We start from the raw sequence: 25,437 nt of genomic DNA on the forward strand, positions 1-25,437 counted from the left end.
GAGAGAGAGCACAGGAAATAGGTTGCAGGAATCAAGCACAGAAGCAGAAGTTTGAAAATCACCTGGAGCCCAGGGATGTGGGAGTGGTTTACTAATCTCAGCGCATCGATGTGAGGCGCAGATCCTCCCAAGCCTTCTCCAGGAGCAGAGGAGCTGGCGGGTACCATTTCCCATCCTCATGCCCTAGCATCAACACAGGACCACCCGGGGTAGAACCAGCGCAGAGCCAGTTCTTGCTACCGAACTTGCTTACACTGCACCGCCACTGCCCCCACTTCTATGGACATGCCCCCTCCAACTGGCAACCAAAAAATGCCTGATCCAATAAGGCTATCGTTTAGAATAGAAGGAGAGATAAAGAGTTTCCCTGGGGCAGAGGTGGGGGGTGGGGGTAGGGTTGAGAAGTTTATGACCCCAAACTATCACTTCATGAAATGGTAGAGGGGACTATGAGTGGGAAGGAAAACCCTGAGTAAGCCAAGTCCAAAGCAAAAACGCAGTAAAAATAAGTTTATCTGTAAAAATCAGTTAAGGGACAAACGGGGGGTTTTGGAGGGGAGCGGGGTAGGGGTTTGGGTGAGCCTGGTAGTGGGTATTAAGAAGGGCACGTATTGCATGGAGCAGTGGGTGTGGTGCATAAACGATGAATTACGGTTCACTGAAAAAAATTATTAAAAATCAGTTAAGGGACTCAAAAAATCAGGGTGTAAAGTATGATACATTTACCTAAAATTTAGGTGTGGGGGGGGTCGGGGGAGATGAGTGAAGTATGGGTTCAAACTTAAGCAACCATCAAGTTAATATAGATTATAATATGCTTAGGATGTTATATATAACCTTAACGGTAACCAAAAATGAAAAACCAGTAATAACAAGAAATGAAGAGAAAGGAATCCAAAGATACTACTAAAGAAAGCCAACTAATTGTCAGAGAAGACAACAAGAAAGGAATAGAGCTATAAAAACAAGCATAGAACAAGTAACAAAATGGCAATACATACCTATCAATAATTACTTTGAATGCAAATGGACTAAATGCTCCAATAAGGGGACACTGGTGACAGAATATTATCAAAGCAAGATCCCTCTGTATGCTGTCTGCAAGAGACTCCGTTCAGACAGAAAGACACGCCGATTGAAAGTGAAGGGATGGAAGCATTCATCATGCAAACAGATGTGGAAAGAAGGCCAGGAGAGCAATACTAACATCAGACAAAATAGATTATAAACACCACAAGGAGGCACTAAGTACATTAGGTTATAAAGGGAAGAATCCAGCAAGATGATAATTGCAATTGTAAATATGTATGCACCCAACCTGGGAGCACCCACATACATAAAGGAGTTAATAACAATCATAAAAAGAAGTGATTGTTAGCAATACAATAATAGTAAGGGGTCTTAACACCACATCCTTTATCTATGGACAGGTGATTCATGCAGTTGACAAGGAAACAGTGGCTTTGAAAGACACCTTGGACCAGATGAAGCCAACAGATTTCTTTAGAAGTTCCCCTCCTAGACAGCATAATATATATTCTTTTCAAGTGCACAAGGTATATCCTCCAGAATAAAACACGTATTAGGCCACAAAAGAAGCAAAACAAATTGAAAAAGACCCAGGTTATATTGTGCATCCTTTCCAAGCACAATGCCATGAAACTAGAAATCAAGCACAAGAAAAAGAGGCTGGAAAGAGCACAGGTACAGGGAGGTTAAGTAACATGCTACTAAACAAAGGTTCAACCTAGAAATCAAAGAAGAAATAAAAAATTATATGGAAAAAAATGAAAACACAGTGGTCTAAAATCTTTAGGATGCAGCAAAAGCTGGTCTCAGAACAAAATTTATAGCAATACAAGCCTACCTCGAGAAGCGAGAGGAATCTGAAGCAACAAGCCTTACATCTAAAGGACTTACAAAAAGAACAAACAAAACCCAAAACCTGCAGAAGGGAGGAAATACAGATTAGAGCACGAACGAGTAGAAACTAAAAGGAGAATGGGATGGAGTGGAGTGGAGTAGAGTAGAATAGAAAATCAATGAAACCAGGACCTGGTTCTCTGGAAAGATCAACAAACTGATTAACTTTTACTCAAATCATCAAAAAAAGGAGAGAGAGAGAGAAAGAGAGAGGACTCATTTTCAAAAATCACAGAGTAGACATAACAACCAACATTACAGATACAGGAGAGATTATGGGAGAATATTATGAAAAATGTTATGTCAACAAATTCGACAACCTGCAAGAAACGGATATTCCTAGACACATATCCTACAAACATATTCTTAGAAACATGTCACCTGCCAAAGCTGAAGCAGAAAAAATTAGAAAATTTGAAGAGACCAGTTACCAGCCATGGAATTAAATCAGTAATCCCAAAACTCCCACCAAGCCAAAGTCCAGGACAGACAGCTTCACAGCTCATTTCTACCAAACATTTAAACGACAGTTAACATGTCTGTTTCTCAAACTACTGCAGAAAACTGAAGAGGAAGGACAGCTCCCAAATTCATTATGAGGCCAGCATTATCCTGATGCCAAAACTAAATAATGACACTACTTAAAAAAAAAAAAAATTATAGGACACGATCTCTGATAAAAACAGATGCAAATATCTTAAGTAAAATACTCTCAGTTAACACAGTAATACATTTAAAAAAATGAAAAATAATTCACCATAATCAACTGGAATTTACTGAATATTTATCAATATTTGTAAATTAATCAATGTCACAAATAACATCATTAAGAGAAAGCATAAAACCTGTATGATGATTTCCATATACACAGAAGAGGCACTAGACCAACTACCACATCCACTCATGATCAAAACCCCCAACATAGTAGGTTTAGAGGGAACAGACCTAAACATAATAAAGGCTAGCTACAAAAACCCCACAGTGAACAGCATACTCAATGTGGAAAAACGGAGAGCTTTTCCCTTGAGGTCAGGAACAAGATAAGGATGTTCACTCTCATCACTTTTACTCAGTATAGTAATGGAAAGTCCTAGACACAGCAATCAGACAACAAAAAGAAATAAATTGCATCCAGACTGGTAAGGAAGAAGAAGTAAAAGGTCCACTATTTGCAGTTGACATTATTCTGTAGAGAGAAAACCCTAAAGATTCCACCAAAAAAATGGCCACAATTGAGCAATGAATTCAGTAATGTCACATTATACCAAATCAATGTACAAAAATCAAATGCATTTTTATACGCTGATAATGAAGAGGTAGAGAAATTAAGAAAACAATCCCATTTATAATTGCACCCAAAATTATAAAATGTCTAGGAATAAACTTCACCAAGGAGGTCAAAGACTTATACTCTGAAAACTAATAAAACACTGATGAAAGAAATTGAAGACACAAATAAATAATAAGACATTAAATACTCATGTACTAGAAGACTAATATTGTTAAAATGTCCATATTGCCCAAAACAATCTATAGATTTAATGTAATCCCTATCAAAATACCACCAGCATTTTTCATGGAAATGAAACAAATAATTTTAAAGTTTGTAAGGAACCACAAAACACCCCAATAGCCAAAGTAATCTCCCCCCCCCCCTTTTAGAGAGAAAGAACAGCAGGGCGGTGGGGGTTGGGACAGAGGGAGAATCTTAAGCAGGCTCCATGCTCAGAGTGGAACTGAACATAGGGCACCATCTCACTACTCAGCAGGACCTGAAATCAAGAGTCAGATGCTTAACCTACTGGGCCATCCAGGCTCCCAGTAGCTAAAGCAACCTTGAAAAAGAAGAGCTAAACTGGAGGCATCACCATTCTAGACTTCAAGTTCTACTACAGAGGGTAGTAATCAAAACAGTGTGCTACTAGCACACACCCACACACACACACAAATTAATGGATGAATACATCAGTGGAGCAGAATAGAAAGTCCAGAATTAAACTGACAATTATATGGTCAGTTTATCTTTGACAAAGGGGAAAAGGCTGTCTCTAACAAATGGTGCTGGGAAGTCTGGACAGGTACATGCAATAGAATGAAACTGGATGAATTTCTTTCATATCGTACACACAGATTAAGTACTTATATGTGGTACCTGAAACTAAAAATCCTAGAAAAGATCACAGACAATAATTTCTCTGAATTTGGCCATAACTTTTTTTTAAATGTATTTCCTAAAGCAGGGGAAGTAAAAGCAAATATAAGTTGTTTAGACTACATCAAAATTAAAAGCTTTTGCATAGCAAAGCAGACTATCAACTAAAAGACAGCCCACTAAATGCCAAATGACATAGCCGATAAAGGGTTAGTATCAAAATATAATAATAATTTAAATCAACACCCAAAAAACAAATAATCCAGTTTAAAAAAAAAAAAAAAAAGGATGGAAGACATGAACACATAGTTCTCTAAAGAAGAAATGCAGATGGCCAAGAGACACATGAAAAGATGCTCACCATCACTCATCGTCAGGGAAATGCAAATCAAAAGTACCATGAGACATTGCCTCATGCCTGTCAGAATGGCTGAAATGAAAACAACAAACAATTTTGGTGAGGATGTGGAGAAAAAGGAACCTTTTTGCACAGTTGGTGGGAAAGCAAATGGATGTAGTGACTGTGGAAAAAATTATGGAGGATCCTGAAAAAATTAAAAATCCAACTACCCTATGACCCATTAATCACACGACTGGGTATTTACCTAAAGAATACAAAAACACTGATTTGAAAAGCTATATGCACCCCTGTATTTTCCGCAGCATTATTCACAATCGCTGGATTTTGGAAGCAATCCAAGTGCCCACTGATAGATGAATGGATAAAGAAGTATTTGTGTGTGTGTGCATATCTATATACACACTTATATTTTATATTTATAAATTACATATAATTCATAATTTATACATATATATAAATAAATCAGCCATAATAAAAAATGAAATATTGCCATTTTCAATGACATAGATGGATCTAGAGAGTATAATGCTGAGTGAAGTAAGTCAGAGAAAGACAAAAACCACATGATTTCACTCATATGTTGGATTTGGGAAACAAAACAAAGGGGGATAAAGAGACAAACCGAAAACCACACTCGTAACTACTGGGACTAGATAGTTACCAGAGGTGAGCTGGAGCAGGGGATGAGTGAAATAGATGAAGGGGATTAAGAGTACACTTATCTTGACGGGCACTGAGTAATATATAGAATTCTGGAGTCATTATATAGTAAAACTGAAATTTAAAAACCCTGTTACCTATACTGGTATTAATATAAAAATATGATATTTAAGCTTATAACTAAATATTAATAGGAGTCTATGTAACTAATTGGCTAATGGGGAAATGGAAGAAATTAATCAATCCAAAAGAACATAGAAAGGGAAAATAATACAGAACTGATGAATGGAAAATATAAAAAATTAAAACCCATTCAATACGTGCTCTCCTTAATACCCACCGCTTGGCACGGATTGCATGGAGCACGGGGTGTGGTGCAAAAACAGTGAATACTGTCACACTGAAAAGAAATTTAAAAAAAAATTAATACCCAGATATATAAATAATCACATTAAATGTTAGTAAGCTACACACTTTAATTAATATTCTTTAGTTTTCAGAACAGAATCAAAAGCAGCTAATATTTGAATCACATTTTTTATCTACTCTGATCATTTTTTTTTCTTTTCCCTCACATTTTTACTTAAATTCTCGCTAGTTAACAAATACTGTAATATTGGTTTCAGGAGCACAATTCAGTGATTCATCACTTAAATGTTAACTCCTAGTAAGTGCCCTCCTTAATACCCAGCACCCATTTAGTCCATTCCCCGGCCCCACTTCCCTCTAGCAACCCTCAGTTTGTTCTCTATAGTTAAGAGTCTCTTAACTCTGAACTTTTTCCCCCCGCCTTGTTCATCTGTTTTCTTTCCTAAATTCCACATCTGAGTGAAATCAATCAAGGACACATAAGGACTGAGCATTAAAGGACGCTCAATCATGCCAGTTCAAACCAAAGCAAAGTAGTTCAGCTAAAGAGTAAGAAGAAAGAAGTATTACCGAAAATAAAGAGAAAATTTTCATAATGATCAATGATTAAATTCATCAGGATGATAGAAAAATCTTTTATTTATATGTTCTATTTCCTAAGTATATAGTTTTTTTTTTAAAAATGGCAAAAACAAAGGGAAAAATAAACTGACAGAGGTAGATGAAAAGTTTAACCCCCAATTCTACTAATCAAACAACTACCCCCCCAAAAAAACCCAAAACAACAAAAACAAAATTACAAGGATAGTGTTTTGATATTCTCATCTGTAATCTCTTCTAATTGAAAGGTCTAAAGCACTGCCCTCAAAATTACAGAACATGTTCTGCTCAAACATACTTGAAATATTTAACCACAATGTCTAGAAACTGGGCCATAAAGCAAGTCTCTACTAATGCAGAGTATGCTTTTCTACCACAATGGAATTCAACCAGAAAAAAAAAAAAAAAAGCAATACACACACACACATGCACAACTAAAAGTATCCCCAAGTATTGGAAATTAAGCCATACACTTTTAATTAATCCATGGATAGTAGAATAAAATCACAAAGGAGATTAGCACATTTTAAAAATCAAAGATAACAGAATCATGACATGGCAAACCTTGTGGGACATAGCTAACAGAGAGGCTAGAGGAAAAAGAGTCTGAAATGTCTATACTGGAAAAAAAGAAATACTAAAAGTCAGTTACCTAAGCACCTGCTTCCATAGGCTAAAAGTGAACAGAAATCTAAAAACTAGGAGAAATGTGGAAATAAATATAGGATGGGAGTGCTTGGGTGGCACAGTTGGTTAAGCATCCACGTCTTGGGGGCACCTGGGTGGCTCAGTGGGTTAAGCCTCTGACTTCAGCTCAGGTCATGATCCCAGGGTCCTGGGATTGAGTCCTGCATTGGGCTCTCTGCTCATCAGGGAGCCTGCTTCCCCCTGTCACTCTCTGCCTGCCTCTCTGCCTACTTGTGATCTCTCTCTCTCTGTGTCAAATAAATAAATAAAATCTTAAAAAAAAAAAAAAAAAAGAAAAGCATCCATGTCTTGTTTTCCACTCAGGTCAAGATTTCAGGGTCTTAGATGATAATTCCACATTAAGCTCATGCTCAGCACAAAGTCTGCTTGAGGCCTCTCTCTCTCTCTCTCTCTCTCTCTCCCTCTCCCTCAGTCCCTCCCCCCACCCCACTCTTGAATGAATAAATCTTTGTAAATAAATATGGGAGGGAATATAATGAAACTGGAAACAGATACTGTAGAGAAATTCACCAGAAATAAAAGCTGTTCATTTGTAAAGATGAATAAAGTTAACTGAATCTTGCAAGGAAAAATAGAAAAGGTACAAGTTACCAATATCGGAAATGAAGAAGGAGACATTATTACAGACTCCATAGATGTTAAAAAGATAGTAATTGGACATTATGGACTTATTTATGCCCACAAGTTTTAAACTAAGTATGACAGAGGCTTGTAAGTTAAAAATGTAGTCTTTGCAAACTGGCATAAATACCAGAAAAGCGAAAAAAGGTTTATCACTTTCTCTACTGAGTAAAATGAATCCAAAATTACTAACTTTTAATACAAATCGCCATGCCCAAATAAACCAGACTCAAGCTTCCTCAGAGAGAAGTAAAAGACAGAGCAGTTTCTACTTCATGTCCTGAAGCCTGCCTAATCTTAATGCTAAAACCTGATGAGCATATTACAGAAAAGGAGACTAAATAATCTGCTTCTCATAAACAAAATTCTACATAATTTATTAGCAAATCAGTACCACTAATATGAAAATATAATACTATAACCAGGTAATACAAGGTAGGCTATAACATTTGAAAAAAATCTTATTAATGTAAATTAAAATATTGAGAGAAAAAAACTAAAATCCTATCATCCATCTCAACAGATGCAGAAAAGATTATATATTCATCTCTTATTCATGAAAAAAGCTCTCTGCACCCTAGAAATAGGGGATTTAATCTGATAAAGGGTAGCTACAAAAAAAAATAGCAAATATGAGGTTTAATGGTACACAAGAGAGAAAGCTTTCTCCTGTAATTGGAAATGAGATAAAGTTGTCTACTACTGCTACTTTATTCAATTATACTGAAGGTTTTAGCCATTACAGTAAGATAAAAGTAACAAATAAAAGTGAAAATATCAGAAAGGGAGAAATAAAGTTGCCAATCTTCACAGACAACATGATTGATTGAAGAAATAAAAATTAAAAAGATATCTGTAGTTAAACTCTTAAGTTGACGTGATTAGAGTACTAAAATACTCAGACATTATTTTCTAGTAATAGAGAAAATAAAGATACTACTTAGTAAAAAGACTTCCAGTAAATAGTGACACCATCTAAAGAAGGATGTAAAGGACCTTTGAACAGAAACCTACAAACCATTAGTAAGAGAAATTACAGAGGTGGTGTCTCCGAAGAGAGTGAAAAATCAAACCAGACAGTGGGAGAAAATATGTTGATATCCTATGTAACAAAGGACTCATATTCATAACATATAATGTGCATATCCATTAGGAAAACATAAAAACCCCATTATAAAATGGCAAGAACCTGAACAAGGACTTCACAGAAGAGGATATCCAAGTCGCCATCTTACCATCATAGTTTCTTAGCATCAAATGATCAAAATTTTGCAGGTTAAGACAAATACAATATAGTTATGTATCTTGACAATGACTAACATTACAAATGAGTAATAAGTAACTGGCTGTACCAAGTGTTCTTCTAGACCTGCAGTGACCTGAACTTCTACACATTGCTGGTCAGAGTGTAAAGTAGTATATCCACATTAGGCAAATATTTGGACACATACACTTAAGTTGAAAGACTGTTATCATCTTTCACTTTATTTCTAAGTACACAAGATAGCTCAATTCATGTATCTATGCACCAAAAGATATACATAAAATATTTATAGTAATACTTTTCAAACAGCCTGAAACTGAAATACCCAAATATCCATCAGTACGAGAAAAAAATAAATTGTGGTATATTTATTCAAATTATTTTCCCAACCATGGGGAATATGTGCTATAGTTATAAACAACTGTGGGAATCATTTTGACAAGTAATACTATATTGAGATAAAGAAGCCCATGTGTATAATAATTCAATATTTATAACATTCTGAAGAAAGCAATTTAATGTCACATTTAGTAAGAGAAGGGTTACTGTAAGAGTCATAGTGACTGGCATGGGGTACATGAGAGGCTTTGGGGGAGTTGGTACTGATATGCTGGTATATCGATCTGGAAGCTGGTTACAGGGTTTTGTTCATGTTATAAAATTCTACTGGAATAAAATCTTAAGATTTATATGCTTTATTGTTTGCATAGCTGACTTCAAGTACAAAAGTTGACCCCACACCAAAAACTTAATGGAGTCATCCCGTTTTTTGTTTTTGTTTTTGTTTTTTTAATACGGCTATTATGTTTTTATATATAAATTCACTAATAGAAAATTTCATGATAATGGAAACATCAAACCTTTTTAAATATTGTTTATTGGTTTATTATGGTCATATCGCTTGAGAAGAAATTCATACTGAAAATATGCTACTCTAGGATTATGTTTTATAAGTTATATATTTTATTAGTTAGTTTTGTGTCTGTTTCCTTATTTGTTGGTCACAGTGCCCTGGATTCCTGTTCAGCTTTACCACTTCTTAGCTTTGAGTAAATAGGGACAAGATGATTGGAGTCTATAATATACCCTTATTTTAGACTGATTGGATGTTCAAGAATGGACAGTTCTTTACTACATAGTAAGATATTTACGTTATACAGATTGATCTCAGTGCTTACATTCCCTAAGATCAGATTTACATCTGAGAGAAAGTATCTTCACAATAACCCAACGAAACCCAAAGACTACGTAACAGATCATGCAACAAAGGCTGGGAAGTTGACAGTATTAGTTTTCTTCTCTAACAAAAGTGTATTTGGTCTTGTGTGCGTGCATGTACATACGCATGTCTGTATTGGGGCACAACTGTTGTAAACTGGTACTGAATGAACATTTAAACGGAATATTGGCTACATCTTTACTTTAATCCCTCTCTAAGTGTGAGTCCCTCTAATTAAGATCTGAATATATAAGGGATTTAAACTGAATTGCATTGTCAAAATAATTTCAAGATACTCAGTCCCAATAATCTTGAATCAATCCTATTTGAAATAATTAGAGGGAAAAGAAACACCACTGAGGATTGGATAATAGAGGCATAATGCAATTTTGTTAGCAGAGTAGATTGAGAGATTTTTTTGCCAAGATGACTTAGGTTACCAAAGAGGACATGGGAGTTATAAACTCAACACAGAATTTTATTTCCTTATCTGTTACAGCTGGGAGAAAGAGGAGTTGTGTAAGAAAGCTAGAAACATGTATTTGGGACACTACCAGAAAAAAAAAAATCAGTATTTAAGTTACAGATTGGGCAAAAACAATACACAGTAGAACCGAGCAGCATACCTCAAATGAAACAAACTAAAACCACACATGTATACACACATACGTGCAAAAACAAAACCAAAAAGCATGCAGTCAATAGAGGAAACCATATTTCTAAGCCTCAACAACTAAAAGTAATATTTTATAACGGATGTTAATAGAAAAATGGAAAGTGTAACAGTTCTCTTCTCATTAGTATTGACTTTTCATTTATAAACAGTCGTAGAGGGGCACCTGGATGGCTCCGTGGGTTAAAGCCTCTGCTTTTGGCTCAGGTCGTGGTCTCAGGTTCCTGGGATCGAGCCCCACATCAAGCTCTCTGCTCAGCGGAGAGCCTGCTTCCTCCTCTCTCTCTGCCTGCCTCTCTGCCTACTTGTGCTCTCTCTCTCAAATAAATAAATAAAATCTTAAAAAAAATTTTTTAAAAACAGTCATAGTTGTTTTATGTGTTTCTTTATGTGACCATTAAACTTTTACATTTAATAAAAAGACAGAATCCAAGAGGTTCAAAAAGTTAGTGCTCATGTCAGTGGTTTGAAAACTTTTCCCCGTGGCATCAAAATGTTACAACCATAAACCACTTAGTTTTAAGGACCTCAACTCTTGATCTGACAAAAAGGATCATGAAGGTTACTGTAGATAGTTAGGAAAAGGGTAGAGTGGAGAACTTGCCATGTGATTACGTAGGACTCTGCAATTTCCAGGTTCATAGAAGATGAATGTAATAAAGGAGCTGTGCATTTTCTCCCCATTCGGAGAGCGCTAGAACATGCTGTAGCCAGATAGTGTGCTTTTTAGCAGTCAGGAAAACCAAAGGTCAGTGAAGACTTGAACCAAAGTCATGCTCAGGGATCCTTTTCTCCAGGGAGTTGAAGCCATTGTGAAATATATCTAAGTCCACAACTTTCTCAGGCAGAGAGACTGCTTCTCTCCCTTTCTTGAGAGCACTACTATTTAGGTAATAGAAAAGTATGACTTATAAGATTTATTTGATACTAAAGCCCCCATCTGACTGAAGTTCCAGTGTAATTCGAAACAACTCTGTAAATAGGACAGATTTTTAAGGAGTAAAATAGAATCCCTCCTCCTCATAGTCTGGCTTGCTGAAATTTTCATAATACTACGACGAAAAATTATGGAAATTCTGGTGGTCAGCTGCTCCCTTGATGCATTTTAGAAGGCAGAAATTTCTTGGTATATATGGAAAGGGGTCGAAAGACTGTTTGAACCAACCCATCAATACTGTTGCCATGACAGTGAAAGGGTAACACACAAGAATAATATTGTCAGGAGAAAAACCCAATATCCCCAGGAGCATTTCTAACCTGCTGGTATCCATTGGTTAATTATATTCTAGGCTGTTCCTATTTAATAACCTATAGATTGGTTAACCATCCACTAGCAATTTAGAAATTACCGTATCACTGATGGGCATACTATTTCTCAAGAAGTTTTTTCTTTAGCCACAAGAGAAGCAAAATCTGCTGCTGAAATTATTTTCCAAGACATTCTTTCACATTTTCCTCAGTTTTGTTTCACATTTCCTAACTTGCTATCTTTTCTAGCAAATATTCAGTTCCTATAATCTTCCTATTTTATAAACCTCCACCGTGCCTCTCATCCCTATTCAATTATAAATTCTCTTATTTTGCACTCCCCTGTTGCCTGTAATTTACTGCTTATGGCTTCCACCCCTCTCCTTGTAGAGGGCTCAAGATTTCTTTATGGAGCCCCACCAGTATATCTAAATTTGTCAAATCATTTTTTTTTTCCTGTTATAGCCTGAAAAAGAGAGGCTGTTTATTTCAATCGATGCCTGCAAAAACAGCTCATGGAAACTAGTTAGAAGCAAATCCCCAAGTAACTTAGACTTGGCAGTATTCCATTACCTTTGATTATAAAAGGGCAAAATTAATGGGCAATTCATGACTCTCTGTGACAGAGAGGTGACAGGAAGTCAGTACAATGCAAATGGTAGAAGTCAAGGAGTTGTTTACACTAGGTGCCGGTTCATGTTTTGTGTGTGTGTGTGTGTGTGTGTGTGTGTTTCCCTCCCAACGTTATGTGAAAACAGTCTGACTTCTGTGGCCAGCTGAAGCAGGCTTTTCCTTCCAGACCACTGTGTCGCATCTCTTCTGTTTAGAAAATTAATCTTTAATGAATGCTAATCAGGTTTCTCATTATAATATCTTTAGATTTAATGTTTGTGTATCAGATGAAAAGCAAACATTTTGGGGCCAGTCACAAAGGACATGAATAATTTCCTCAGAAGCTTATCTAATTAATTTTATTGCTCTATAATATCTTTAAAATTTGAACTGCCATCATTTCATTAATTTAGATAAAAGTGAATCTTCAGCACTTAAATTGGACACGTGCAAGAATGTCAATCGTGCATGTTCATCTAATGTAGTAGATGAATCTGGTAACACCTTTGGGGGGTACTTGGGGGCCATGACACACTAGTTTTTGTGCTTCTTATATTGTTTCTCTTCCAGTTTAAACAGTTTCAAGAAACCATCGGTCTAATTCTGGGATACTCATATACTTAGGAAAACAAGATAAAACAAACCCTAACTTTTCTTGCCTGCTCTGCTTTATGCTAACATTTTAAAATTGTAAATCTCATCAAGAATATGTCAATGGCTTGACCATAATCACACAATATAACCCATACTCCTCAGCATGTAACAGAAGACTCTTCCTGATTTGGTCTCACCTTGGTGTCCTGGTGTCCCCACCAGTCACTTCTCTGGAAACACTCTCCCCTGGGGCTACTGATTTATTGGTGATGGCATCCACTCTAGGCTTCTAGGCTTTCAGATGTGGCTCTGTCTCAAGGATTTGTCCACCTTTCTTCACCTAGGAGACTTCTGTTCATTATTTAAAGCTAATTCAAAGGTCATTTCCTTGTTTAAATCCTTCCCGTGACTGTAGGACTGTGTCTCCGCCTCCTGGGATCTTCTGCAGAATTTTGTAAAGGAGTATTTTGCAGGACGGATGAAGGTGCCAGCTAACCCTTATAATGCTAGGGTCCTGTGGATTCCTTGCTTATATCTGTGCTCAGTAACGGGGAATACAAATGAAATTATTTACTGGATAACTAAAGAATGATGAAAAAGGAAATGAATGCATAACAAAAGGGTGTTATCAAACATCTCACGAGGGAGTTATGAGCTTTTTAAACATCCTTGAGCTTTTATATGTGGAAAAATGAATTGAAAGAAGCTTGGACAAGTAAATCTCACATATCCTTGTTTTTTTCATACAGGAACTGGTTTGGGAAGAGTATCGTCCTCTTTAGTCACAAATGACCTAGTATTGGGGAAGAGGGAATATAGTGGTTTAAATGGTGCTCCCCCCCCAAAAAAAAAAAGTTATGTCCAGGGTCCTAGTCCTAACCCCAGAAACCAATGAATAGGCTGTTTGGAAAAAAGGAGAGTATTTGCAGATGTAATTAAATTATAGATTGTAAAATGAGATCATCCTACATTACCTGGGTAAGGTCCTAGGTCTAGTAACCACTGTTTTTATTAGAAAAGTAGAAGACATGGTAAGAGGAAGAAATATCCCTGTGAAGACTGAGGCAGGGACTATAGCTCTTCAGTCACAGAAAAAAGAAGTCCTTGGCTCCTTGGATGGTCTCCACCAACTAGCAACCACCTCCACTACTTTGAGATCACCACTTGGGCTTCAACTTTTCCACATTCCTGTAAAATGCAATTCGTTCTTTCTGAAAGGTTCAGAGCTCTCTGCTTTATATTTCACCATCCTGCCCATGCCTGGACCGAATGACTGAGCCATGGCTCTGATGCTTCCTTCCTAGGGACACTCTGCCGTAGCATTGGAGGGTCCTGTGGGGGGGGGGGGGGGTAGAGGGTGTGTGAGATAGTGGGGGGGAGTAGACCTGAGTCCCCTTGGTTCACTTCTCTCAGCATGAAACTCTCCTTATGCACCACGGAAGGAGGATCAGGGCCCAGGATTCTCAGGGATGCTTGGTCCAATGTAGAATTAGGTCACGTGAATAGGGACTTGGTGGAAGAAAGCAGGCCCCACCTGCAGTTGCCCAAAACTTAGTCTCAGCATCAGGGATCTGAGCTGAGCGGGATGAGAAAGGCTAACATCCCGCCTCTCCTGGGTATAGAGCCCTTGACTAGAAGCCTAGTCAAGAGGGGGAGAGGGAGAGGGAGAAGGAGAGGGCGGCCTGCGTTCTGGGTTGTGTTAGTCCGGAAGATAGTTCTCCAGTTCCTGACCTCTGAGAGTGGGCGGAATAAGCAAGGGTTGCTTCCAACACCACAAACTAACTTATCAATGTTTTGTAGATTTTCTTGAATAAATGTTTTTATTTGCCATATGCCCTTAGGACCTTTTTCAAAGACTTTAATTTAAAATATACTTTTTCTTTTAAACACATTTTTCTGGGAAATGGGATGGTGCTGTTCCTCATGCTGGCATGCCCCAAGTCAAAAAACAACAACAACAACAACAAAACAGGGATGCCTGGGTGGCTCAGTGGGTTAAAGCCTCTGCTTTCAGCTTGGGTCATGATCCCAGGGTCCTGGGATCAAGCCCTATATCAGGCTCTCTGCTCAGCAGGGAGACTGCTTCCTCCCCTCTCTCTGCCTTGCTTCTCTGCCTACTTGTGATCTCTGTCAAATAAATAAATAAAATCTTTTAAAAATAAGTAAATAAATAAAATAAACACACACACACACACACACACACACACACACACACACACCCCAAAGAATAAAACCTGAATTGTTTGTTAAAAAGGCTTTTGAAAAGAGATGTAGTTTGGGCTGAATCTTAAAGGAGAACAAAGAATCGAAAGTTATAAAAAGAAGGGATTACCAGGTTTACACACTTCACAGCACTCACCAAAGCACATACCCTCCCCAATGTCCATAATCCCACCCCCTTCTCCCAAACCCCCTCTCCCCAGCAACCCTCAGTTTGTTTATAAAAAATAAAAAATTAATTAAAAAAAATGAATAACATATTTTGGTCCAAACTGTTCAGAAAAGTTTGGGTTTAAAAACATTTGCCTCGGGGCACCTGGGTGGCTCAGTGGGTTAAAGCCTCTGCCTTCGGCTCAGGTCATGATTCCAAGGTCCTGGGATGGAGCCTCATATCGGGCTCTCTGCTCAGCGGGGAGCCTGCTTCCTCCTCTCTCTCTGCCTACTTGTGATCTCTGTCTGTCAAATAAATAAAATCTTTAAAAAAAAAAAAAAAAAAAAAAAGAAGGGATTAGGCTACACTGTTAGTTAGGGTTAACTGTCCAGTATGTTTTATGCAACCACAAAGGTTACAGAAATTCTGTCTTGTCATAATCCACTAGCATATCCTTTTTCAGTGCTTGAGTATACAGTTCAGGTTTTCTTTTAATCAGGCATACTGTAAACAACTAAATTAAAAGGAAGTGCCTAAAAAGACATCCAATTCAACTATCAAAGTAAGAAGAAATTTAGTAAATCTGGCCAATTATTAAATAAATGTAAAAAAAATACACCATTGTGGTAAACATAATACACAACGTACACACCATGAAATTCTTTACAGTTCTGAGCAGTAGATTCCAAATTGAGTTCTGGGTTTTCCACAGGCCAAAACAAAGAAGAAATTAATTTTTTGAAGATTTTATTTATTAGAGGGAGAGAAAGAGATCACGAGCAGGGTGGAGGGGTAGAGGGAGAAGCAGACTCCCCATAGAGCAGGAAGCTACATGTGGGGCTCCATCCCAGGACCCTGGGATCATGACCTGAGCCCAAGGCAGATGCTTAGCCAACTGAGTCACCCAGACACCCTACAAAGAAAAAAAAAATCACCATTTCCCAAATGCCCACTGTTGATTAGATTACAAGATATTGTTTACGTGTGGAAGCGCAAGGACAAATTAAGTATCATAATCGGAAGAAACTTCTTAGTCATTCATGAGGTTCCAACAGTATGAAAATGACAGATCCCCAGCCCATGTCACTTCTAACAAACAAATCAGAGTGATGTTTTCCAGGGTTCTGAGCCCTGGGATAGTTAATACCACCTTATCCCTGACACCACATATGAGGAAAAGGTATCCTACTCTAATGTTCAGAGTTAGCCCAATAAGCAGCTCATGCAGCTTTTATCTTTTGTGCTGGAGTCTTACCACCTGTCAGCCATCTAGTTATAAGAGGGGATGCCTCTTTTTTCTTTTTTTTTCCTCCAAAAGCTGAGATCAAGAAAAGAAGAGAAAAGAACAGATTTAGCATAATTATCCCTTGCCCAAATGGTGAGGAAAAAAAAAAAAAATCAATGTATGCATGTTTGCCTGTCAGGTGTGTGTGCAGCAGAAGACAGGAAACAAAGGGTATCAGTTGGTAGACTTGACCCAGTCAAACATTGCCCGTAAGTCTGACTCAACAAGTTTAGCATTTTCTTCATTCGCCAAGGAGCAAGATCGTGTTCAAGGAGAACAGCTTTTCCTTGTACTCTCCAGTTCTCAAAGACTGTGCATTTATTTTTCCACTGTCTATTCTACATATGTAGTTTATTAAGCCTATGTTGATCGTTGGCTCTTTGTTAACTGAAGGGTAGAGAAAACATTATAGAAGGTGCCTATAATCATTGAAATACACAAGAGTTGGTCTAGAATGTGGCACCGAGAAAATGGATGTTATATAAATAAATAACTTCTCAGTAGTTTGTAGCGTTGAGATACAGAGAACTACAAAATAAAAATTAATCACTTAAAGGGACTCTGCTTGGGTACAATAGTACCATGAGTAAATACAGGGAATTTAAATTGTTCAGTCTCTCAGGGAGGCTTGCAGATTACTAGTGTAATTCTGGCAATATTAAGGATATATCCACTTCTGCATTTGGTAGTTGGACTCAACACTTAAATAAGTGTTCATCCATGAGATAAGCATTTATAAGAAACCTGTATGTGTTCTTGAAGAAATGGCAGTGATTAGTTACCTTAAGCAAATATATTTTGTTTTGGACTTCAGTATTATTCTGTGCAAAGACCTCATGTTTGGGAGACGAAAGCTACATGTGGGGGTTAATTTTTAACTGAATAATATTGGTAAAGGCATATGTTCCTTTGAATGCCAGTCTCCCCACCTAAAATAGGAGAATCACATTGAATTGAATATAATTCATAGTTCCATATGGTTATAATTCACATAGGATTGAAAGAGATATACTTCCAGAAACATCCCACTGTATAGACCAAATGGTATGCATGGAGCTCATCATGTTGACAGTTACAAAGGACAAAGGCTAAAATGCCCTTGACTGTGTGCCTCATATTATCTGAGCACCTACTGTCTTCTCTTATTTTTAACGGTTCTAAAAATAAAGTTCTTCATTTTCTTTCGGTTTTCTCCAGAATAAAAGGAGGTTAAGTCACTTGTTCAGGATCACGTAAGGACTAGAAGGCAGAGCCAGCACCCTAAACATTGCTGTTAGGTGTATACACTGCATTCCCTTTTATTCTCTAGCAGCTGCTGTTCAGCTCATGGTAAGGCTAGAGAAGAAGCATAAATCTTTAAAGATATAATTGTACTTTATTTCACATACCTTATACCTTATTTGTCCACCTTAAACAGGTGGATAAGGCACAAAATATAACTTCCCTCTCTTAGGATCATTTAATTTTTTGAAACTTCCCTTTCTATTGGAAACTAAGAGGTCCATGGTTCTTCTCTGAATTAAGAAGAAGAAATTCACTTATTAGAGATAAGACGGTAAAAAAAAGGGGGGTTTATCAAGTGAGACATTTAAGGCCATGGGCTGGATTCTGGGGAAGTGAGGTTATGTTCCACGACTGAGGCGGCGTGAATTCCACCGGGTACTATCTATCCATCCATAGTTAATCCCATTAGCATACTGGAGAGTTGCCATGCTAGTTAACTAAATTCAAATCTTGTAGCATTGCCAGTGGGTTCAACCAACTATAAATTTAGAACACGGCTATGATTATTTAGTGTGTACTTTAGAAGTATTTTGCTACTTCACACACACAAAAATGAGTATTTGAGGGGTTTAGAGCTCTGAATTTAATCAATTATCACAAAGATCACTTTGATACATCAAATGCAAGTCTGTTTCTTCATATTCAAAAGCCACGCACATCCCCCTCTTGGCTTACATATAAATATTCACTGCCACAGAGACACAAATAAATAATTGGCCATCACCAGTGCATTCTGTATAATTTACAAGAGATCAGAAGATTATTACATGGTACAAACTGTATTGCATATATTACAAATGAAAAATCATCACATGGCCAAAGTCAACAATGTATTAGTTAATGCACCAGATTTCTGTGCATGTGTGTGTGTGTGTGTGTGTGTGTATGTGTCTATAACTTTTAAAATTTAAGGATTTAAGGATTAGGATTACGTATTAAATTCTCTGCTGTTGGGATTGACCTGGAAAGAGGAAAAGATTATTATCTGTTTACACTGATGAAAATCTTTATGAAAATGACAATATTAAAATTACTTAGGCTTATCTTACCAGAAAGATCCCAAGGTTAATTTTTGATTAAAAAAAAATAGAATTCACAAGAGGAAGGATTCCCCATCTTTAATATTGTCTTTATCATTGTTAAGGAATCGCTGGACTGGACACCTAGGCCTTTTCCTGGGTTTTTGAGGTTCCTCTTTAACATATGGCCAGTCAAATAGGGTAAGAGCACAAAAATGGCTTGAGTTCTACCCAAGATCAACAAAGAGAGTAATCTTCGTTGAGTAGGGCTTTTTTTTTTTTTCTTTTGTGTAATGCATTTTATCATTTAAAAAAAGCTTTCTTCATCAGGGAAACCTCTAAGTTTTTCAGAGATGGTCTTTGTCAAGCTAAGCTCCAGCAAATGGTGTTTGAAAGCATAATTTATACTTAAGCAGTCAAGCACGTGCTGTGTTTTTTTTTTCTTTTCCCTATCGAGTGGTCAGTTTCCATCATCACTATGTTGAAAACACCCTGATTAAAGGAAGTTGAAACAGACACACATGCTTTCCAGAAGAAAGTTGAGTTGCACGTTAAAATGAAGTACCCTCCATGCTGATGTTATTTTTTCCTTCCCATAGGGAACCACAGTCAGATATCACGAGTGCCTGTGGCTATTAAAGTGCTGGATGTCAATGACAACGCCCCTGAATTCGCATCCGAATATGAGGCATTTTTATGTGAAAATGGAAAACCCGGCCAAGTAAATATCTCCATGTTGTTAATGCTGAATATGTTTGTATACAACTGTCTCATATCTGATTAACCTGCGTTCTAGTGAGCATCTCATCATTTACGGTCTGCAAAGTCACAGGCAGGAAACATCCAGATGGGAACAGAGAAGGAGCATTTTTTTTTTCTTTTGGAGAGGTTAATTCTCTCTACCCTAGACCACTTGGGCTTCTCAAGTTCAACCCCCTGCTGTGCCATGAACCCAGAGCCAAGTAACCATCTTAAAGTCTCTCGGGCTCTCGCTAAAACAGGGAGGTCTTAGAGAGATGGGGACAAAAATTTTAACCTTCTTAGGACAGAAAGCAAGAGAAAAGCTCACAAGGAGCGCGTTTATGTTTCATAACAACCCTCAGAACCACACCTAAGAGTGGAACCCAGGAAGACCCGTGGTAGAAAGTGATTTTTGCAATCTGTAAAAATGCAGATGTATTTAGATAAACATAGGATGCACGTGATTTAGACGTGCAAGGGAAGCATCTGAAAATTGTGTATTGGTGAAACTTTTTTTTTTTAACCTTTCTTATATAGCGTAGATAGGGACACTGTAGACAGATAAAAATAGAGAAATAGGAACGAAGGAAGGAAAAAGGAGGGAGGGAGGAAGAGAGAGGAACAAAAAAGACAAAACCTGCTCTACTCTGAATGTCAAAATGGAAATAGTCTATGTAAAGTTCTAAAAGCACAAATGTAATAGATTTATTTTAACAAGGTGCCAAAGTACTGTATGTTTAAGAAATTTATCGTTTTTCAACTTCCTAATTTATTTCTGGATGGTGACATTTTAATTTAAATAAACAGCAGCTGACAGCTTGACACTGGAGTTGTTAATCCAACTATTCTTGGGCCTCATGTGGGTGTTAGGAATTAAACTTACTATTTGCCGAGTAGCTTACCTGACAAGAGTCAGATTTTTTTTTCACCTACAGAAAGGAAAAGCGCTGTAGCCCTATACTTTTATTTAATTATTACAGAAGATCAATGTGTTACCCTCCTGTGATACAGTGGACATTTTCCCCTACTCTACTCCCCTATATCCCAAGGATTAGCTTCATTTCTGTTTCCCAAAGTAAGACACGAATACATGTGTGTACACACACACACACACACACACACACACACGTACAGCTAAAATTCTAGCATTCAAACTCAGTCATTTCAAATATCTAGATGTCATAAATACTGTTAGCAAAATATTCACTTTTCAGGGGCACCTGGTGGCACCTGGTTGAAGCCTCTGCCTCTGCCTTCAGCTCAGGTCATGATCCCAGGGTCCTGGGATCGAGCCCCACATCGGGCTCTCTGCTCGGCAGGGAGCCTGCTCCCCTTCCTCTCTCTGCCTGCCTCTCTGCCTACGTGTGGTCTCTGTCAAATAAATAAATAAAATCTTTAAAAAAAAGAAAAATTCACTTTCAGCAGTGATAGGCTCTTAAAAATATTCTAACATTAAGTTTCCTAATTTCATCATGTGGAACTGCCCACTATCATGTCTGTTGAACATTTTCATTTATAATCTTAAGGGTAGAGTGTATGTGTATATATATATATATGTGTGTGTGTATGTATATGGCAGTAATTAGCACTTGGCTAAGTTAGCAGATCGAGTTGACAGAGTTCGATCAAAATTTACGCAGGTTAGTTTCAAGGATATGGTTGTGTGGACCCGATTGCTCCTGGGGTGATATAGCCAATCAGAGACTTACAAGCCAGACATTTTTGATCATACAGAATCTGTCAAATACTTTAGAATTAAAAAAAAAAATCATGAAAAACTCATCACACAAGTTCCAAGAGTCAATGGCATTGATATTTTAAAAATCCCACATTGGCTTCACTTGTGGTATTGACATATGCATGACTTTGGACCTTCAGGAATCTGGAGGTTTACCCTGTGGATTTTGACTATTTCCAAGGTTTTAATGATTCCTCAGCAGTTCTTACCCTCAGGAAAAAAAAATGCGTTGTTTCATCATCTTTCTTCTGCACGATCAAAATAAAAAAAAAAAAAAAGCAGTTCATTCTTTGTTTTATGAGTTTTGCATATCAAAATGAATGACTCATTCTGTGAAGAAATGTTTTTGTTGTGTCTCTGTCCACTGCCACTACCTTATCCTCAAGTGAATCTGTTAGGTATGTTTATCAGAGTTCATATTTCCATAAAGAGATCAGATTTTTGACTCCTCACATAAGCTTTGGACATATGACTGACTGGTTGATACACAAGAAGTTGTTCAAACAACTCCTGAATTCCTTGCATCTTTTGTGCTAGTCAGAACTCATGTGTGAATCATTACGCCATTCCTAGTTCACTTTTAATGGCTCAAGGATCTCCTTTTTGTATTTAACCTTTTCTAAAATGCCTATGTATTATCGACACCAAATAGTGTTTATGTAAGTTCAACACAGATGCATTTTCAGTCATCTCTCAGAACGGCACAAAACGACTTCCTTCATTCTGAAATCAGAATATTCATTGTGAGGTGATCACACACTGATGAAAAACAAATGTCAATAGTATTAGCACTAAATTCATTGTTCTATCGGTATTTTCCACTATTACTGTTGGCTTTAAAACAGCCTCAGGGAAAGGAATGTAGGACTCTGAAATGTCTGGTTTGCCTGGAAGGTATGGATTTAAGGCTGAACTCAAAGGGAATCAGCGGCCTGACAAATGAGGCAGCTGGAGATTATTAGTAATAATCAAGGGCAAGCCAGTAAAAACCAGTCTGTAAAGACCTTCTGGACTGAGAACACCTCTAGAAAGAGGTTTTTGAAACCTGTCACAAAATGAAAGCCAGTATCCACATGAACATAGAGAATTCTACTGTGCTTGACTAATTTTTTTTTTTTTTTTTACCCCCAATGAACACACTCATTTAAACAAAGAATCAAGTAAAATAAAAACTTTAACAAGGAAGGAAGCACGCCACTTTTCTCTTCTCTATACATAGACCTCCGGGACAGAAGGCATCTGTCCTAGAATTGTCATAGGTTCACTTTGAAAGTGGAATTGGAATTCCTATCTGCTTCTCCCACCTTTTATGTCTTAAGAGTAACAACCACCCATGACAGAAATAGTTCAGAGGCCTCATTTGAAATAATCCCTCCATTACATAATTAAATGTTAACATGGTATATACTATTCCTAGTTACTTCTATTAAAAAACCACTTCCCCACTAGGTAATGTATCTCAAGTCAAAAGTTTTAAGATGACTTTAGTCTTCTTAACTCCGTCACCGCAGGATAGAATCATCTACAGATTGCTCGACCCTCAGTTTAACAGGAGGAATAAGAGTCTTTCCACTGACTCTTCTCTAATGGCCAAGACAGAAATGACGTTATGGATGAAAGATTTCAAGATCAGAAAGCAAAATATGTAAGAGACAGCCCATGTGTCTGATAGGATGGTAGGTTTAGGTCCGTCAGTAAATACTTATTAAACACAAACTATGTACCAGGACTTGAGAAGGTACTGGGGATTTAGTGGCAAACAACACCCTAAACAACAGTCTTTTTCCCTTCTAGAATTTTCTCTCTGGCAAACACGTAATAACATTAGAAATGATAGAATTGCGAGAACATTCCTCAATTCCTCTGGGCAGAAAGGAGGCTGAAGAGCTGAAGGGAAAAGGAGCTCTCTCACTGAAAAGACCTCTTACTATAGGACCCGTCCCACCAGAGACAGGAAACATCTATCAAGAGCTGAAAAGGAGTCAGCTGGGGCTAAACCAGGTTCTCTCTGAAGAGAATGGTAATCTGGCTGGACGGGTGGAGGAACAGGTAACAGCTGTGGAGAAACCAATACCTTCCTTCCTTATGCTTGGCAACAGCACCCTCGGAACCAAACATGAAAGAAAAGTAGAGAATTTTAGTGACCAGTGTGGGTCAGAGGGCCTTCCATAACTCCTACCGCCTGTCCCCTCACTAGGGTCTTTCTGGGATTTTGTTTCAGAGGCTAACCCTTTGTTTACCATACAGACCTAATTAGGAGAACTTGCTCCAGATGGTTCACTGATGCAACGACTACACTGAAAATGCTGCATCTCCAGGTGTGAGTCGAAGTCTCTTATTTAGTCCCAGAGAATATTTCCTTGTTTGAGAACTAGTTAGATGACAGACTGCTTCAGCTCTTTCTTCCTTCAGGAAGGAGCTTCCCCTTTTACTATATATAAATCCAGTGGCATATAATTGGAGATTCATCACCCTCTCTAGAATCCCGAGGCTTGCTATTTGGCATCGAGTTAATTATGTCTGGACTTAAAAAAACAAAACAAACAAACAAAAAAACACAGCTCTGGTTTACTTTTTAAAATTCCTTTGTCACGGACCAATACTGTAACAATATGATGCTTGCTTATCTTAGGGATATCATAGGTCCAGTTAAAAAAAAAATAAAGCAAAAAAAATAACATCTTATATTTCTAGATATGTATCTAGCCAGTGCTTGGCATGGAATGAATATTCACAAAATTTTAGAATCACAGTTCTAATTCATTTCATTCAGCAGTGACAAATATTTCAATAACTAGTTTCTCAGATATTACCATGGAAACCCTTGTTTTACTCACAGACACACGGTGCACAAACTAACCTTTTCAAATGAAAAATCATTTGTTGAACAGTATTTCTTGTGCATCTACAAGATGCTAAGTATTGTAATATGACCTGGGGAAACAATGTAAAAAGAACAACAACAACAACAAATGTTCTCTCTAATGGAACTTAATGAGGAAAGGGCTTATTAAAAAAAATAAAATAAAAAAGGTAGAATGAATCCATAATATAATTTCAGGTTTTGAAAACTGGATTGAAGGGAACATGAGCACAACTAGACAAGGGAACAAAGAAAAAGCAGAGATCTACTTGATATAGTGTTTTCAGAGAAAGCCACTTTTTAGGTGGGTATCATGTGAACTAAAACTGAAAAAAAAAAAAAAAATGGGAAAGGGCTAGGCATTCAAAGCCTGGAAGCAAGAGCCTTCTAGCCAACAGGATAAGCTTATGCAAAGACCCTGAAGGTAGAAAGACCTTGGTGTGCTTAAATAATTGAAGACCTCTGTGGCTCAAGTGTAATCATAAGAAGAATGCAATAAGCAAAAGACTGAGATTGAATGAAAAGGGTCCTATTTTGGATAAAATGTACACACACACACACACACATACACACACACACATGCAAGGAAGCAGCAAAAACAGTTAAAGATTGTAACTGCAAAAAATGGGAGTAGTCTGGTCGAAGGTGGGAGCAAATGAGATGGAGATAAGAATGGTGAAAGCTGTATGCTTACATGAGTGATGTAATATAGCAGATGCCCCACCTACAAACAACATCGCTGCTTCACAGGTGTGATTGCAGATAAGGGGGCTGAGGCTAAAAAGGGGTGAGGGACTTCCCCAAGGCCAAGAAAAGCAGCATAGGTAGGTTTCCCACGTCCTTGTACTTTCTAGGATCTTACTATGCTTCCCAAGGAAGCCCACTTTGAGACTCTGTTGCCTGTGTGAGTCACTTCTTAGAAATAAGATTCTGATTAGAGTGAGCATTTTTTTTTTAGGTTTTATTTATTTATTTGACAGACAGAGATCACAAGTAGGCAGAAAGGCAGGCAGAGAGAGAGGAGGAAGCAGGATCCCCGGCAAGCAGAGAGCCCAATGTGGGGCTCAATCCCAGGACCCTGAGATCATGACCTGAGCCGAAGGCAGAGGCTCAACCCACTGAGCCACCGAGG

The 25,437-nt window shown here is 37.6% G+C and overlaps 1 protein-coding gene across 4 annotated transcripts in view; it reads left to right on the forward strand.

Moving 5' to 3' along the window:
- Positions 1-25,437, forward strand: part of CDH8 (cadherin 8) — a 377,915-nt gene that overhangs the window by 291,486 nt on the left and 60,992 nt on the right. For all 4 annotated transcript variants that reach the window (XM_059152871.1, XM_059152873.1, XM_059152869.1 and 1 more), the window contains one exon: positions 19,563-19,684. In XM_059152871.1, the coding sequence (XP_059008854.1) occupies positions 19,563-19,684 (122 nt within the window). The remainder of the gene's footprint in view (positions 1-19,562; positions 19,685-25,437) is intronic.

This window comes from Mustela lutreola, chromosome 16 (assembly GCF_030435805.1).
Source record: "Mustela lutreola isolate mMusLut2 chromosome 16, mMusLut2.pri, whole genome shotgun sequence".
Classification (NCBI taxonomy): Eukaryota; Metazoa; Chordata; class Mammalia; order Carnivora; family Mustelidae; genus Mustela; species Mustela lutreola.